This window comes from Emys orbicularis, chromosome 11 (assembly GCF_028017835.1).
Source record: "Emys orbicularis isolate rEmyOrb1 chromosome 11, rEmyOrb1.hap1, whole genome shotgun sequence".
NCBI lineage: Eukaryota > Metazoa > Chordata > Testudines > Emydidae > Emys > Emys orbicularis.
In genome coordinates, this window is record NC_088693.1 from 13,602,597 (window position 1) to 13,620,123 (window position 17,527).

The 17,527-nt window shown below is 46.0% G+C and overlaps 1 protein-coding gene across 1 annotated transcript; it reads right to left on the bottom strand.

Annotated features, from left to right (window-relative positions):
• Positions 1-11,374: 11,374 nt before the first annotated feature.
• Positions 11,375-16,351, bottom strand: TMEM37 (transmembrane protein 37). The gene is made up of 2 exons (XM_065412891.1): positions 16,331-16,351; positions 11,375-11,947 (listed from the first exon to the last, which is right to left on the bottom strand). Exons 1-2 carry the CDS (start codon positions 16,349-16,351, stop codon positions 11,375-11,377), a joined length of 594 nt encoding a protein of 197 aa, XP_065268963.1.
• Positions 16,352-17,527: the final 1,176 nt, after the last annotated feature.

Sequence of the window (17,527 nt, forward strand, 5' to 3'; positions counted from 1 at the left end):
CAAAGTGCAGTCCAGGGCTACTTCCGTCCTAAGATATACATGGGCAACTCCCATGGGCTGCACCAGGACCTTCCTGAATGTATCCAAAAGCAGAACTTGGCCCTCAGTCAACTGTTCTTGCAGCAGATCTGTTTGTCTATATCCTGTATAGCGGTATTACTACTATGGTTATTTTGCAAGGATTCTGCTCTCCGCCCCCCCCCCCCCGCCCTTTTCTGGTTCCATGACAGCTAAAACCAGATTATATACAACATTCATTGTACCTACATTACTTGAAGGTACTGAGAAAGCATCTGGAGCAAAAGCTGCAAACATTTGAAATGAGGTGCCTGGGTCATATCCTAGGAGGCACAAGGCTAGATAAACTAAGAAATGGTGACATCTGTAGCGCTTGACGACATTCATTAAAGAGCACCGATTACAATGGATTGGCCGTGTTGCTAGAATGACCCCACACCAACTGACTAAAACTGTTCTCTACAGAAGAGTGCACAGTGAGAGGCTGTGGACATCCAAGGAGAGAGGTATAACACAGTGCATAAAACCACCCAGCCAACTACTCAACAGGCTCAAATGGCAGCTCAAACCAGACATCGATGGAATCTTCTCAGACCCTCAGCCCTACCCAACCTTGGCGCTGGAAAAAGGAGACGATGATGATGATTCACCTTGTGTGATGAGTCAGCCTTGAGTTACCTCTGAAACTGAGCTTGCTTAAACCTAATCAGTCATCCCTGAGCCAGAGAGTGTGATGAGTCATCAGAGGCAATTACCTGCAGGTCTTGTGATAGGTCCCAGGACATTCAACCAGGGTTCAGCCAATCCACAGGTGAGGACCAAGGCAGGTATATAGGCCCCTAAGGGACATAGTCTCTCCAGTCTGCTCAGTGTCACTATCTGGCTGGGATTCATAGATTCATAGATTCTAGGACTGGAAGGGACCTCGAGAGGTCATCGAGTCCAGTCCCCTGCCCGCATGGCAGGACCAAATACTGTCTAGACCATAATTGATTATAATGGGATCATTCCCATTGCCTTGTAGTTCTATGTTGCCGACCCGGCCGTGGGCGGTCAGGCCTAATGGTGAGGGCGAGAGTTCATCCTATCACTAAGAGCTGGGTCCCAGGTGGGTGGAGGGTCACTACTGGAGAGACAGAAGCCAAATGCTCTTGAGCTGAGGGCCACTACTGGAGACACAGAAGCCAAATGCTAGAACTAAAGGGTATGGTATGCGCTGAATGGCTGTGGGGCCCAGGCTTATAAACAGGACTGTTAAAGCAGCAGCCCATCGGGGCTGTGGCACTCTGAGTTCTAAGGTGGTCCAGCGAAGCTCACTGGTTGCCTACCAGCACAATTAGTCAGGGAGAAAGCCAGCATCTGTTCCTGGCTGGTCTGAACCCTGACATTCTGACAGCCTGCTCCTGCTCCAGCTAGTCCTCACTCCTGCTTCAGTGCCTGTTTCTATGCTAACCAGACTCTGCTCCTGCCTCAGCTGGGTGCCTGGCACTTCTGACACCTTGATACACTCAGTAATTCCTTCTTCCTATAACATGGCTTCCTTCCACTCCATTGTGGCTGGATTGGGCTCATGATTATAAAATGTTTCATATTTCTTTTTCTGTTGAAGGCTGGACTGTAGATATGATTCTGCTTTGCAGGATGAAGGTTGTACAATATATTCTAAAGCACCATATTAGTTAAAGATGTAGAATTAGTTGTTTAAGCCTTTGTTTCAACCTTTAAAACTTGTCTGTCTTTAAAATCTCCCAATTGTAGATTAAATGTGCTGGGAAGGCTAGGCCTTGGTCCAGCTGTTGTTTCTTTCCTACTATGTATCCATTGTATAGCTAGGTTTCAATGGCATCAGAATAAATGGGAATAGTTTTCTTCCCTTCAACTGTTCTAACAATGCAGTTATCAGAAAACAACGCAATTGTATTGTCTGGGTTAATATGATCACTTGAACTGGTAGAAGCAGAGACCCAGTCTGACAAGTTCCCATACTAGCTCCCTGTTCCTCCAAAAAAAAAAAAAAAAAGCCTTCAACATTTAGACTGTTGTGTCTCTACTTGTGAGATCTGCCTCTCTGGTCTTCCAAGTGAAGGCAGGGGAAAGTCTTTACAAATTCTGCCTTACACAATACTACTGAAATCAATGAGCTTATACAGAGCATGACCTCAGTGGCGCTACACATAGTGCTTAATTTGTGCCAGGGCTTGCCAGGGCTGAGCCCCGGCACCTCTGGGCTTGGCAGTTCATAGTCCAGGCACCCCTGGGCTTGGTAGTTCATAGCCCTGGCACCTCTGGGCTTGCCACATCAGTTATGAATGTAAAAAAATTGCTTGAGCCCTGGCATCTAATTGCTTGAGCCCCGGCACCTCTTTCATTACAAATTATGTGCTGGCTACACATATATACCACCTGACCTTCTGGTCCAAAATTCTGATTTTAAGAATAGTATCTTGCCAACTGAGTCCTCTTGGTCCCAATTAGGAAGGGATGAAATAGTTGAGCTGAAAATAAGAATCAAACTAATTGGTGGCTGGGTTTTTTTGAGAGCTTAGAAAAAGTTCATTTACATTCTTTTCCTCCACTTGGTTTAGTGCTTTTACTCCTGAGGGAATTCTGCCCCCCAAAATTAAAAATTCTGCACACAAAAAATATATAAAAATTCTGCACATTTTATTTGTCGATAAATGAATGTGGAGGCTCCAGCATAGCAGTGGGACGCAGAGGCCACTGGGTGCACAGAGGTGGGAGATCACCAGCAGCCCCCCTGGGACAGAGACTCGGCCGTGAGGCTGCACCCAACCCTGACAGTGCAAGGGTTGGGCCTGCCCCAGAAACACCCCGGGGCCCTGCCCCTCTGCACCAGGTGTGGGCAAGCAGGCTCAGCCCAGCAGGATCCAAGTGTAGAGGGGCTTAGTGTGGGGGGATCCAGGTGTGGGGTAAGAGAGTTCCATGTGGGGGCAATCTGGGGCTTAGTGTGGAGGATCTGAATGCACAGGGGCTCGTTGAGGCAGTTTCAGGCGCAGGGCAGTGGCGGATTAATAATTTTGCCGCCCCTAGGCCGGGAAATAATTGCCGCCCTGGCCCCGCCCCGACTCCGCCCTTTTCCCGCCCCCATTCCAACCCCCTCCCCAAAGTCCCCGCCCCAACTCCGCCCCTCCCTTCCCCTATTGGATCCCTTCCCCAAATCCCCGCCCCCGGCCCCGCCTCTTCCCCAGCGCGTGGCGTTCCCCCTCCTCCCACCTCCCTCCCTGCCCCGCGAAACAGCTGTTTCGCGGCGCAAGCCTGGGAGGAGAGAGAAACAGGATGCAGCGGCGCACTTGCAGAGGAGGCGGAGGTGAGCTGGAGCAGAGGGGTGGGGCGCGGAGGGGAGCTTCCGCCCCTGCAAATTTGCAGCCCTAGGCCTAGGCCTTGTCAGCCTAGGCAATAATACGGCACTGCGCAGGGGCAATGGGATTCTGCAGTGGGAATTCAGGTGAAGGTGGCTGGGGCTCAGCAGGAGGGATCTGGGTGTGGGGGGATGGGGTTCGGCGGGGGTCGGTGTGAGGGGCTCAGCGGGGGGGGGTTGGATGCTGGGGGAGTGGGGCTTAGTAGGGTGAGGGTCTGAGTGTGGAGGGTCCAAGTGCAGGGGGGCAGGGCTCATCAGGGTGGGGGTTCGATGGGCCTGCTTACCAGGGGGAGCTTCTACTGCTGCTGTTGAGGGGATGCCACATGCCAGGTTCCTGTTCCCCCCCCCCATTTCCCCATCCTCTTCTCTATCCCATCTTCCTTCCCCACTGCCCCCTGTCCCATCTCCTCCCCCTTCCTCTCCCCACGGTCCCCTGCCTCATCCCTCTCCCCTAACTCCCACATCCCCTACCCTATCCCACCACATTCCATCCCCACTCCCTCTTCCCCATTTCCCCCAACCCACCCTGCCCCCTTCCCCTGCCCCACCAGGGGCATTCACTGTGGTACAGAAAACAGGATGGCTCCCAGCACACAAAGGGGAGCACGACTAGCCTAGGACCCAGGAGGCAACGTCTGAGCGGCACGCTCCCTCAGCCAGGCAGCTCTGCCTTGCAGAAATGGGGGGTGGGGTGGTCAGCAGCACATGACCCTGCATGCCCCCCACTCGCCTTTGTTTGAGGGGACGATGCACCCCAAACTTCACCCATTGGCATCCCCAGCCCCCTCTCCCCCTGCACAGCTTCCCTTTGCTTCCCCATCATTTTCTGGTGAGTATCTCTTCATATGACCTGTGCTACTGACTAAGTGGAACTACTTGGGTGAGAAAAGGCTCATCACGAGAAGAAAGGGATGGACAATCTGACATTGGTGTAAAGTCAGTTTCACCGTTTCCCTCTACATTCAGTTAGCTTCGCTGTTGATGTTATAGCTCACGCACCAAGAGGAAAACAAAAATGTTTTTAAAAAAGAAAGATGCCAGTGTAAAATCACACAAATTGATAGGACTTCCCAGGAGCAGGCCTACAACCTGGAATCACTGTTAACTTGTGTTTTTGAAAATGGCTGAATTTCAAGTTGATGGTGTCCCTTTCAGTTAGGGTGAGTCTACACTGAAAAGTTACACTGGCATAGCAACATCTCTCAGGGGTGTGAAAAATCCACACCCTTGAGACGTTGTTAAGCCGACCTAACCTTCTGTGTAGACAGCACTAGGTGGATGGAAGAAGTCTTCCATTGACATAGCTACTGCCTCCGGTTACCTACAGCAGCGGGGAACCCCTCCGGTCACTGTAGTAAGTGTCTGCACTGAAGTGCTACAGTGGCACAAGTGCTGCGGTAGCGTTCTGAGTGTAGACTTAGTCTTACTTACCCACAGCAACAAAAGGAAGGAGAATCAGAATCAGGCTTAGAATCTGGGAGTCCTTGGCATCTAGCCCTGTGCTTGGGTGATTACATTACACCACTCTCTGACACAGACAAGCATCTCTACTTCTGGTTTACTTACCCCAAACAAATAGAACCTACAGGCTTTTTGTGAGTCACTCAGCCCAGTCCATGTAGCATATAATTAAATTTCCCTCCCTCACAACATCCCAGATGCTGCCAGAAAGATACAAACATTAATCCAAATTTTCCATCACACAGATACACAAACCTGAACCAAAACCAACAAGAGTAGCTAAACAGTGTGTACGTTCTCAGTTTGAGAATCATTTATCAGTTAATTCAATGCCTCTGACTGTTGCATGTTTGTAGGGAAAAGCTTTACTTCTATCTGAATACAAAATTGTAGGTCAAGAGATTTAGTAGGAAGTAATCAATGTAGATTTGCATATTAATGCCAACTGTTATTTGGTGTAACTATTTGCAAACCCACATATCAATGGAAGGGTTTAGCCTCAGAATATGATGAAAGGAGAGAGGTACCCAAAGACAGCAGCCGGCTACGTGTGAGTCAGCGTTGGTATAAATTTTATAGGTCATGGAAATCCTTTTAGATCAAAGGTGAATCCTATCATCAACATGCACTGGAATAAACACCTACCCAAGCAGGGTTTGATCATAACAACCTCTGCAGTCACAAAACTGCATTCTCTCCCCCACTTCTTTTCCTGGCGTTCTAGTACCAAATGGAGTTTTAAAAGGTCATTCTGTTTGATCTACTTAACCCTGTTAGAGGAAGTGTTCTCCACATTCCATATTCCTGGCACTCTACTTTGGGTATTTATAAAGGCATTAATCAGTACAGGATCTGTTTTTCAAAGGCGCAGAGCACCTGCAAGCCCCATTGTATTCAGTGAAAGTTGGGGAGGCTCAGCCCTTCTGAAAATCAGGCCCGCAGCATCTAAGCGCCAGATGCAGAAAGACACGTACTATGTGTGTTGAGAACTGAACATAAAAGCCATCAGTTTATTGCAGACACTGGGCACTCCCCCTGCTGCTCTTCAAAAGCAGTAAGCAAAATTGTTGTTTGCTCTCTGTGGATATTTCTGCTAACAGCACTGGTGCTGTGGTGGAGACAGAAGGCAGCTGCGTGAATTCCTACAGCACTAGACTCATATTGAAGTGTGTACTGAACTGAACAAAAATCAGTAGGAAAATAGTTCTCAGGAAACATTACAATGGGGAATAGGACAAAATGATTATAAAAGGAGTTCATGCAAAATTCTGAATCTAGTCACCTGGGGCTACTTATCTGCCATTGAACAATGAATGTAAGTATGATTTGACCATCAGAAAATCCATTTTCAGGGTTCATTGGTCAGATGCATTCCTTTGCCAATGCATTGCTCCCTTATGTTCACTTCATGGACATTTGTTAGTCATAAATTGAAGTTCTATAGCATCTTTCATCTTACAGCCCTTTAGAAAGACTGCGAACCCCTTACTGCCTGGCACAAATATTCCCACTGAAGTTAATGTGACTCCTGGTGTGAGTAACTGCTCACCAATGGGAAGAAAAGATTCTCAATCTGCTATTAAAGAAGTGAGTCTGATCACACCCCTGTGAGCTAGGAAAGTATTATCTCCATTGTATAAATAAGGAAAATAGATGTTGATTGCCTTGTCTAAAACCACTGTAGCAAAGAACAGTGACCTTCCTCGGAAATTGACAGCGAGGGAGTGCAAGACACCCCTGGGGATGGTGGAACCGGGAGGGCCTCAGTCACCATGCCTGAAGCAAAAGGGCAGGATAGGAATAGGAAGTATAAGAGGCAGGCTCTGTAGCTCAGTTGGGCTGGAGCTGCTGAGGGAGACAGATGCGTCCAGCCCGCTGCTGGAACCGGAGCCCGCAGAAAACTTCTGTCCTGAGGACTCACTCGAGCTACCCAAACTGCCAGACACGCCCGATGCTGCGGGGCTGCTGGGATTGCCTCTGACAGTGTACCCTGGGGAGATGGAAGATGACCTCAGGGTTCAGGTACACCCTGAGGGGAGGGGAGGAAGTAGCCCAGGGGCAGCTGACTACTGTCCGGCTACACTGCTGGCTGATTCTAGGTCAGCGTGTTGTGACTGGATCCCCACTGACCCAGTGGCAGTGCCACTGTTAGGGCCCTGGGCTGGGAGATGGTGGAGACCTGTGTTGGTCTACTGTCCACCAAGCTAGGATGCTAGACTGTTTGTTTAGTGCCCTGCCCTTGCCTGGGCCTCTTGAACTATTTGCTGCTCTACCCTGCCTGAGGTTTGGAGCCCTAGAGGCTGCTAACTTCCCCCTTTTTAAAGACTTGTTCCAGGTGTGTGACAGCAAAGGGGCGTGGCCTCCCTCAGATACTGACAGCGAGGGAGGGCCACACCCTCCTACATGCCTACAACCACATGTAAATTTTGTTGGTAGAACCAGGAGTCCTAACTCACAATCCTGGGACCTAGCTCCTAGCACCACAACCTCCGAATAAAACTTCTGGAACAGAGATCAGGTCGTTCTTATATATTTCACTTAGTTGCCAGTATCCCAAACTCAAAGACCAATATAAAAATGGGAGGGGAGGCAACAACATTTGTAATGTGGTTGCCTAGTGAGGGCAAGGAGAAAGACTGAAAATACATGAAAGGAGACAATATAGAATTTTGTGGTAAAACAATATGTAACAGAAGGGAGGTGCGTGTGTGTATGTCAATGTAGGGGCAAGGGTGTTGCCCCTAATCTACATGAAACACTGCAGACTGCATTTCCCCTCACAGAGAGCTGGCCTGACTGTGCAGGCTAAGGGGGACATGAGTAGTCTCCATATTAGATATTAAGTGGGTGTAGGCCACAGCAGACCAGCTGGCCATATTTGAGTATAGATCAAGATGTAATGGCAATAGTTTCTCCAGCTGCCTTTCTGATCAGTTCTCTTTAGTGTGTGTATCTTCATACACATTTGTTACATGTGAGATTATGTATATATTTAAAGGGGGGGGGGAAGATAAGGAATCCAGATAAGATCTATTCATTAGGTTACATACAAACAAATTATAGTTGAACTGACTAGTCCTCTAATTTCAAAGTAGTTTATTTAACATCATCAACTTCAGGAATATTGACTTTCAATTTTTTTTTTTGTCTTAGGCTTTAGAAATGGTACAAACTACTGTATATACAGGCATTTATTAACAGTAGTACTAGCCTGTTCTGCAGTATTTACTAACAAAATACACCTTATAATCACAATGTAATAATCAAGCACAATAATTTGCTAGACAAAGCCAGCTATAGAAGGAAACTTTGCACAATTCTTTCAGTAGGGGACTTTTTCAAAAAAAGACTTTTCATTTATTCATAAAACTCCACAGGACCATCCTTAAGCACAAGCAACTGTTGCGTGTCCCATGTGGACTCTAACTCATCCTCTGATTTTTCCTCTTTATATGTGACTAGTGGGGATATACAACTCATGGTCCACTTTCCCCTCCTCCTTCCAAAAGAAGCAGGACAGGAGCACCCTGGGTTTAATTCTTGCTAGTGTTAAGGCTGGCCTCAAAGTGCATACATCATTTATATCCATTGTTTTGAAGTTACCAAGAAGGAATGTAATTTCATCAAGCGTTGTGTCTCCACAAAACCCTGGATACACTGGTCATGGATCTCATGCAAGTGCTCCATCACCAGGTTCATCCTGCTCAGAGGTACTCTGTGTTTGTATCCCCGTACCCCATACTGAAACACTACTTAACGATGGCTTAAGGCACTCACTCCACAGACTGACGCCGTTGATATAACCAATGTGCAACAATTTGGGGCTTGATCCTGCAAACGCTTGCTCATAAAAGTAGCCCTACTGAAATCAATGGGACTATTCCCATGAGTTAAGTGGTTGCAGGTTCAGCTTCTAGTTGTGTTAAACAAACTGCAATTCGGTGAAGCAAAAGCACCTTATTTAAATAAGAGAAACAGCTAGGATCACAGTGCAGCATGTCATAGGCAGATCCAGGGGCATGTATCTAGTATTCCTTGTGCATCCCAAATTCCTACTGAAGGCACAAGGAATGCAGGAATAGGCCCAATATTGCAAAAAGATAAAATTCAGTAGTTACTCTGGGTAACTTAGCTTAGTGCATTATCATATCAAGAAGACATACAAACTAGGGTGCTAGGGAACAATGGAAGTTTACCAGAACAAGACATACATATCTAGATCTGGACTGAAAACTCACTCTCACCGTACTGATGAGGAACACAAAAAGGTTTAGGAGTTTATTCTGTGAAAGTTGACATCTCTTAAAAAGAAAATATGAAAATATTTCCTCATTAGAAAATGAGCGGTCAGTTTAAGAGCATTGTACAAGATTACAAAATGTATGTAGTCAGTGCTTATGATTCTTGGCCTTAAAGAACAAATTTGCACAAAGGATGACATTTATTCATGGCTCGCATAAGTAGCGTTCTCTCTCCACTACATTTATTCTACAAACTATACTGGTGTGTTTGCACTGGGTAGAAGAGTGTGTTTTAGAAACTGGTGTAGTACAGGAGATTAAATGCCTTGCTGAAGAATTATTGATTCAAATATAACTATGAAGAGGGAACATGTTTAAATATTTGTCTTTATAGAAATAAAAAAAAAATCTTTCCAAAAGACATAAAATAGGTTTTATCAGACGCTGTGAAATGCTTTCTAAATGTTTTAATCCATTGTCAGTGGAGTGTTCTACTTTGAACAGGAAGGATATTGAAAAGAATTTGGAGCAATGCTCCAAGCATTAAATTCAGATGCTTGTATTCTGCTTCTGCCAGCCATGCAGGAACTTGACTAGACTGTCGACAGCTTGACTAATTTTACTACATCAACAACTTGCAGGGTTTTTAAAGCTGTAATGAACTTATGCATCTTTTAAATTAGAGATCTTAGGTCTGGCATTCTGCTCTCCATCACACCAGCAATTTTACTGACTTCAGTGGAGTTACTCCTGATTTACATCAGCGCTCAGTGAATGCAGAATCAGCCCCTCTGGTTACCTCATTTTTGGGGAAGTTTATTTTTTGATGTTTCCTCATTTTAAATCACAAGGGGAAATCATTCTGTCTAAATTGTCAGGTCTACAGATTTTCTATCTCATCACAGAAGAGCCTCTACATGGCAAAGCGAATGAGTTTATTTCTCTAGCTACATGAGTGCAGTAATTCCCATTGACTCACTGGGAATTATTGGTGTTGTGCAACCAGAGTAATTCTGACCGTCTATGGTAAAAGGCAGGGGGAAGGGTCACCGTGGTGGAGTAAATCACATCAGCTACTTTAACACTCTAGGGAGCGAAGTGAAAGGAGAATGGACAAATGAATGACCAGAAATAGCACGGCTGAACTTTAATTAACCCTATGGGCCAAAGTCGCCCCTGTGGGGATATCAGGGAGCCAGTTGGAGCTCCCTGATTCTGAGTCCTGGTCTGCACTGGCCTTTACTAAAGTATCCCATGAGCGCCTACACCAGAAGAGGCTGGAATAGGGTGGCTGGTGCAGGAGCAGGCGCGGCTGGCTTTATGCCAGTGGCTAGTTCCCTTTTCCTCATGGAATTCTCTGCTGGTAGGGTGACCAGATGGCCCGATTTTATAGGGACAGTCCCGATTTTGGGGTCTTTTTCTTATATAGGCTCCTATTACCCCCCCACCTGTCCCGATTTTTCACATCTGCTGTCTGGTCACCTTATCTGCTGGCCATGTATAGCCACAATCCAGTCCCTCTGTGCTGCTAGGGGCTGGAGACAAAATGAGACTCTGGCCCTATATCCTAACCATAGTGGATGTACATACCCCAAACCTCTAATATATTATATATGGAAGGGATAGTTATAGGGGACACGAATGACAGTTGGAAAACATGAGCTAATTAACATTGATTCAGACCTGTTTCACCCATGTCTTGTGAAGAGAATGACGGGGCGTGAAACCCTGATAAAGATTTTCAATATGCCACGCTAATAAATGTGACCAGACATAAATAGTCTGTCCAATCTGAAACGAAGCTCCATCGGCCGGGCTGAACACGCTGGGCATGCATTCCTCCTCACGCTCTGTTCGCATACTCAAGAAGAGCAACTGAAGATAGGGAGAGAAAAAGCACTACCAAACCCAAAAGCACCACCCAGAGTGTTTGACCCCAGTACTTTAAAACAACTGGTATAGAGTGCAATTTTCAGGTCTTCTATCCATAAAACACTTCCGATGCTTTTTTAAATTTAAACAAAATAGGAGCCTTTCCTTATTTTGTTATCTACTACTGCAGAAAATTATAAAACTAGAGCGGGTCTTAATTTTTCCCCTGCAGCCATCCTCAGTGAACTGTGGGTACATCCTATGAAATTCTCAGACTGACTCAAACCTTTACTCTTTGCAAATGACTTTAAAAACCTGATGTCCTTTTCCAATTTCATTTGACTGATTTTTCCAGTCTAACTGGCAAAGCTGATGACACAAAAGCAGAATACTCCCACCAGTTCTAGAATTTTCTTGCTCTGTTCCACGGGTATGTTATGTTGTTAATGTGAAGTCCGCTCATTCCATTAAGGAAGAAAAGGCAGGCAGCAATGAACTCACACCAAAAGGTCAGTGTGAAGCCCATGAAGGTAATGTAGTCCTTCAGGAGGATTAAAAAACTCAGGACTCCACTGGAGGACAAGAGAAATGAGAGAAGAATAAGGACTGATCCCATTGACCATTTTCGTCTTGAATTAGTGTCTTCACAGACTTGGGAGACCATCAGAAGTTCCAGGCCAAATATTGCAACAACCACAGCAAGAGACACCACACTTCTTGCAAGAATCATTCCAAAATTAATCCCTTCCACACTGGCCTGATTCAGATCAGTGACACATTTCAATATGGTGCTGTTGCCTATGGTGCAGAAGTGCCACAATCCAAACAACTGTCCTTTTGCAAAAAGCCAGTGGCCATCGCAAACTGAAATTGATGACAGGACAACTGCTATTGCCACGCATAAAATAATGAGGCTTCTGATGAACGTCTCAAAGAATGATTTCTTGGGTCTTCTGTGAGCAAGCAACCTCTGTGCCTTAAAAGAGATATTACAAAAGAAAATAAGTTACAAAATTAATCTGTTTTAGTTACTATTCAAGATATATTTAAGTCATAGGAACAAAATGGAGAGGCCTTTAGAAATTATTAATAATAATAATCATCATAGAATATCAGGGTTGGAAGGGACTTCAGGAGGTCATCTAGTCCAAACCCCTGCTCAAAGCAGGACCAATCCCCAGACAGATTTTTGCCCCAGATCCCTAAATGGCCCCCTTAAAGATTGAACTCATAATCCTAGGTTTAGCAAGCCAATGCTCAAACCACTGCCCTAATATCATGAATGACTAAATAGATCCTGCAGTGTACATATATCTTTAAAATTAGAGAAGAAGAATGGTATTGTGGTTGAAGCAACATATGGGGACTCATGCTGTCTGTGTTGACTTCCCTGCTTGACCGCAGCCTTGTGCAAGTCATTATTCTGCTTCACTTTGTCTGTCTTGTCCATTTAGGCCCCAATTCTGTGAATACTTATGCATGTGCTTAAATTTGCACATGTGAATGGTCCTGCTGACTTTAGCAGGACTCCTCACTACATACTCACTTATGGAAAGTTAAGCACATGCATACGTGTTTTCAAGATCAGGACTTTAGATTTGGGCAGGGACTGTCTCTGACTGTGTATTTGTACAGTGCCAAGAGCAATAGAGCCCTGGTCAGGACTGGGGCCTTAAGACACTACTGTAATGCAAATAAGAACTTACTTTACATTGGGAAATGTGTATTCCCGCCCCCCCACTCTCCTATCACTCAAAGATGGCCACATAGAGATTCTGCTCAAATTAAAAAAAGAAAAAGAAAAAAAGTCACCCTTGGAACAGAAACCAAGCATGGAAACTTTCAGACCAAAAGATTAAATTTTCAGAAAGGCACTAGCCATGGAAAAGAGGAGGTTCCAGTGGAAATGACTACAACCTTAAAGATAACAATGCCTCCTATGCACCAGATGTAGGCTGAGATTGTCAAAGGAGCCTAAGGGGGAAATGGGGGCTGGGGTGCATTAACTCCTGCAGTCTCCATAGAAACCCAGCCTTCATGAACGTAAACACTCACTGGGCCCGATTCCCATCTCACTTACACTGGTGAAAAACTGGTGTTACACCATCGATTTCAATGGTATTCCTCTTGATATACAATTTGTGCTAGTGAAAAGAGACTCAGGCCAACTCGCTTCATGAAACAATCTGTAATATGCTTTTTCGGAGATTAGAAAGAGAGCTGCCATATAACTTTAGGAGCATGCTTTGACCTTCTTTATAACTACTGGAATCTGTAGAGTATTCTCCATTAGATCATCAGCCCAATACTGCACTCTGTGAAAGGCAATGGGAGTTTTATCTGAATAAGGAGTGTGGGCCTGAACCCTCAAACTAGGGGGGAGCTTGTGATAGCCTTGTTCATATTAAACAGTCCCTTACAACCAGGAGTAGTCCCACTGAAGTCAATGGGACTACTAGTAAAGTAGGAGTAAAGCAAGGCAAGCACAATCTGACTTATATTATTTAAATCCAGTTCTCTCAAAAATAAACCACAAGTGTCAAAACAGCCCCATTTTGTATGGTGAACAATCCTTTGTGCTCTGCCACTCCAGAACTAGCCAGCCAATGGGGCACAAGGTCACTAACAATCCTTATCCCTAGAGTGTGGCTAACACTGCTGATGGTGCTAGAACACAAACAGGAAACACATGATGCAGAGCAGTGTTTGGTGTATGAGCCAAAAGGAAAGTGGGGAAAAAATTGTTTGCCTAATGGAAATGGTAGGGACAGAAGTATTATACTGAACCTGCCAAGAGGGTTTTAAAAACAAGAGTTTTAAAAATAGTAATACATGAACACTAAAATGTTACTTATGAGACTCTAAAATCTTTAATCCTTTGAGTTGTTTTTAAAATCGTATGTGAGTGCTCAGTGTACTCAGTTTTTAGAGCCTGTACGTTCACAGAATATCCTATTCGTGAGGAAACAATCTCTGATTTTATTCAAATTATTGTACTGTACAAAGATACCCACAAGATATTGAGTCATAATGCTGGAACCTTGCACAGTCATGTATCATCCTACGCAGTGCACCTATAGCCGTGTCGGTCCCAGGATATTAATCCTGTATTATCCTGGAATATAAAGGCAGAACTGACATTTCTTAGTCAGAGATCAGAGCCCAATTGTACTAGGAACAATACATACTCCCAAGAAAAAAGACAATCCCTGCCCCAAAGATTACAGTCTTAAAGCCCGATTTTCAGGTGCTCAATACCCACAATTAGAGTCAGATTTTCAAAAGTGTTCAACAGCTTCTACTGTCAGTCCCTTCCAAAAATGTCATATTATATACTACTAAACAGCATGCACATCATTGCTGACTAGGTCAGCATTAATTTACTCCAATCCCCTGTGCAAATAGCATTTGGGTGCCTGGGGCAAGTATGGCTATTGCAGTAGCCTAGGGTTGCCTGTGTATCACTCAAGCGTGCTCAATAACAGCAAAGTAGCACATTCTGACAGGGAATATTTTATAACACTACCCCTGCCAATCTACTGCCTGTGACTCAGTGAGAGCAGGTGCCTCCAAAGCCCAAATACACAGGCTGTTCTGTGCCTCCCTGCATTCTGCTGCTCTCCTCCCCCATCCCCCAGCACTTGCCCACTCTCCCCTTAGGTAGGTTTTCAACCATGCATTCCATGATAGCTAAAGACAAAATACACCCAGGCTGCATAAGACCTTGGACTCTGTATCTCCTACTCATGGGTCTTAAATCTCCTTAGTAACTTTGCAATGCAGTGACTTGCCCAAGGTCAGAGAAAGTCTGTGTCCGGGCTAGAAATAGAACTCAGGTCTCCTGTTTTCCAAGCCTACGTGTTAACCCTAGCAGACCATTCTTCCTTTATATATGCTTGGATTACTTAATTTTCTGGGGTGGTGGTAAAGGTGGGCATGAGTTTGGCTTGTTACCAACTAATATTTATCTGGTTTTATTCCCACCATGTGCTACACTGATAAGGTCAATATACATTTTTAAAATAAATGGAATTGTTTTAAAATAAATGAAATCTAGCTTTAATTGGATATCTCAGAGTGACATATATGGTGGTTCTGACATGGATGGGCTTAATAAGAAGAACTAAATCCCCAAATGACTAACTACTGCTAAGTACTTACTAAGTAAGTTACTGCTACTAGCATCAATATGTATGTTCTCACCCAAACAGCAAGCCTTCTTTCAGAGTGGTGCAGCACTGCATGTTGTAATCCACACCCGACTCCATCTAGGGGTGTCTAGACTGATTAGCTTGTCCAGTCAGTCTCCTTGCCAGTGCAGGATTGATTCCTCCAGAACGTGTTCTACAGTTTGGTCCAGTCCAGTTTTACATTTCTCAAATGAGGGGGCTTCACTCACTTTCGTTGGGAGATTACAGTGTTCCACCGCTTAAGAGAGCTCATTGTCAGCGAGTTCCCTCTGTCACCAAGCCTAAACACCTCCCTTCACCATACTGATGTACTTTATTTTGAAAATATCATCTTTCATATAAAGCGTCACAAGACGCTTAGAGGAAGAGTCATACTGCTGAAGTGTACGTAACATGTCAGTGATGGAGAACTTTGTAAACAACACACAATACTGTGGGGGTAGGGAAGGGAAATGGACCAACTTTGATTTATTAATTAGTATTAGGACTAACTGGATAGACAAGTCTCACACTATAGCCACTTGTTTATAAAAATCTCTTGCTTTCTAAATAAGAGCAAACTCTTGTTGTTACAGTATGGTGCAAATCATTTTTCCAGACCTAGGCACTTCCCAGCCACTTATTATACTAATAACCATGTACTAGTTTGTCCTGCAGCTAGTAAAAGGAAGGCTTGGTGTTAAATGATCATTGAGAGGATTTAAACCAAGACACGGAACAGTAAGAATACAGCTTTTGGGTACACTTTGCGGTAATGAAGAAATCTCTCCGAAGAAAGGTCAGATTAGATTTCGAAGGCAATAGGTCCCTTCCTAACCCCGGTCACTTTCCATTATTTGGATGAGACTAATGTACCAATACTCTGCTCTGCTCCTAGAGAAGCTCTCCTTTTTATTTAAAAAGGGACCCGGAAAGGTACATCTGGAGGAAGGTTTTTTTATTTTTGTGCACAAAGAAGACTATAAAGAGCAACAGGTAGCAAGAACTCAGCATAGCAAGTTCAGCTTGCAGGGTGATAAACATTTAAGCCTCCAGCGGGAGAACAAAGGGGGAAAAAAACACAGCAGGAACCCAGCGTCTCTGCATCAACACTGATTGCATCTGTCTAGTCAAAACAGCCGAGATCGCCCCCCAGCCAGGCACTCGGGGCCCCGGAGTCCCCTCATTACCTGCACCGCTATGGCTGTCATGCTGGCTCCGGCTGCCTGCAGCGAGGAGGAGACCAGAGAGAAACTTTGCTTTGCTTCGCTTCAGGTGCTGACAACAAGCTCTCGCTGCCAGCGCCCAGTTCAGAGCTGGAGGGTCCCGGCCGGGACAGCGGGGGGCAGCAGCCAGCCGGCCAACATCCTGCCGGGGTCAGGGAAGCCGGGGGCTGCGGCAAGGCAGGGCTGGCTCCTGCCCTTTGAGTTTCCCCTTTGGCTGAGTCAGCAGCAGTGCAGCCCGGGGGCGGCGGCCGCAGCCACAAAGGAGGGAGGGAGGCGGAGGTTAGCGAAGCGCTCCGAGCAGAGCAACAAGCGACTGCTGGGAGCCAGGAAAGGGCGCGGGCGGCGGCAGGCAGCCGGGGGCAGAGGCGGGGGCGAGGGCGATGGAGGGAAGCGGGGGGTGGAAGGAGAGGGAGCTGGACAGCAACACCCGGAGCCCCTGTGGTCTCTCCCCTCTGTCCCTAGGGGGTCTGGGGTCTCCAGCCTGGGCAGGGCCAGAGGCCCTTCCTCCCTGGTCCACACCAGGGGTGGGTCCTCCTGGGGCTAAGCTTTGGACCCCTGAGCAGCTCTGGCTAGTTCAGTGACATGAGCTCCAGAGCAAGTTAATTTTAAACATGTGTGTTAATCTCAGTATCACAGGGCTGGCTGGGACTGGAGAGGTCATCTAGGCCAGTGGTTCTCAAAGCCGGTCCGCCGCTTGTTCAGGGAAAGCCCCTGGCGGGCCGGGCCGGTTTGTTTACCTGCCACGTCCGCAGGTTCGGCCGATCGCGGCTCCCACTGGCTGCGGTTCGCTGCTCCAGGCCAATGGGGGCTGCGGGAAGGGCGGTGAACCGCGGCCAGTGGGAGCCGTGATCATCCAAACCTGCGGACGCGGCAGGTAAACAAACCGGCCGGCAGGCCAGGGGCTTTCCCTGAACAAGCGGCGGACCGGCTTTGAGAACTACTGATCTAGTCCAGTCACCTGCACTCATGCCAGGACTAAGTATTATCTAGACCAGTAGTTCCCAAACTTTAACAACCTGTGAACCCCTTTCACTAAAATGTCCAGTCTTGTGAACCCCCTCTTAAAAATGAATATTTCCAGGGATTTTCTCCTTTACCTGAGTATAAATTATAAAAGATCTTGGAAATATAAAGTTTGTTTTTGTGACATGCTTATTACTA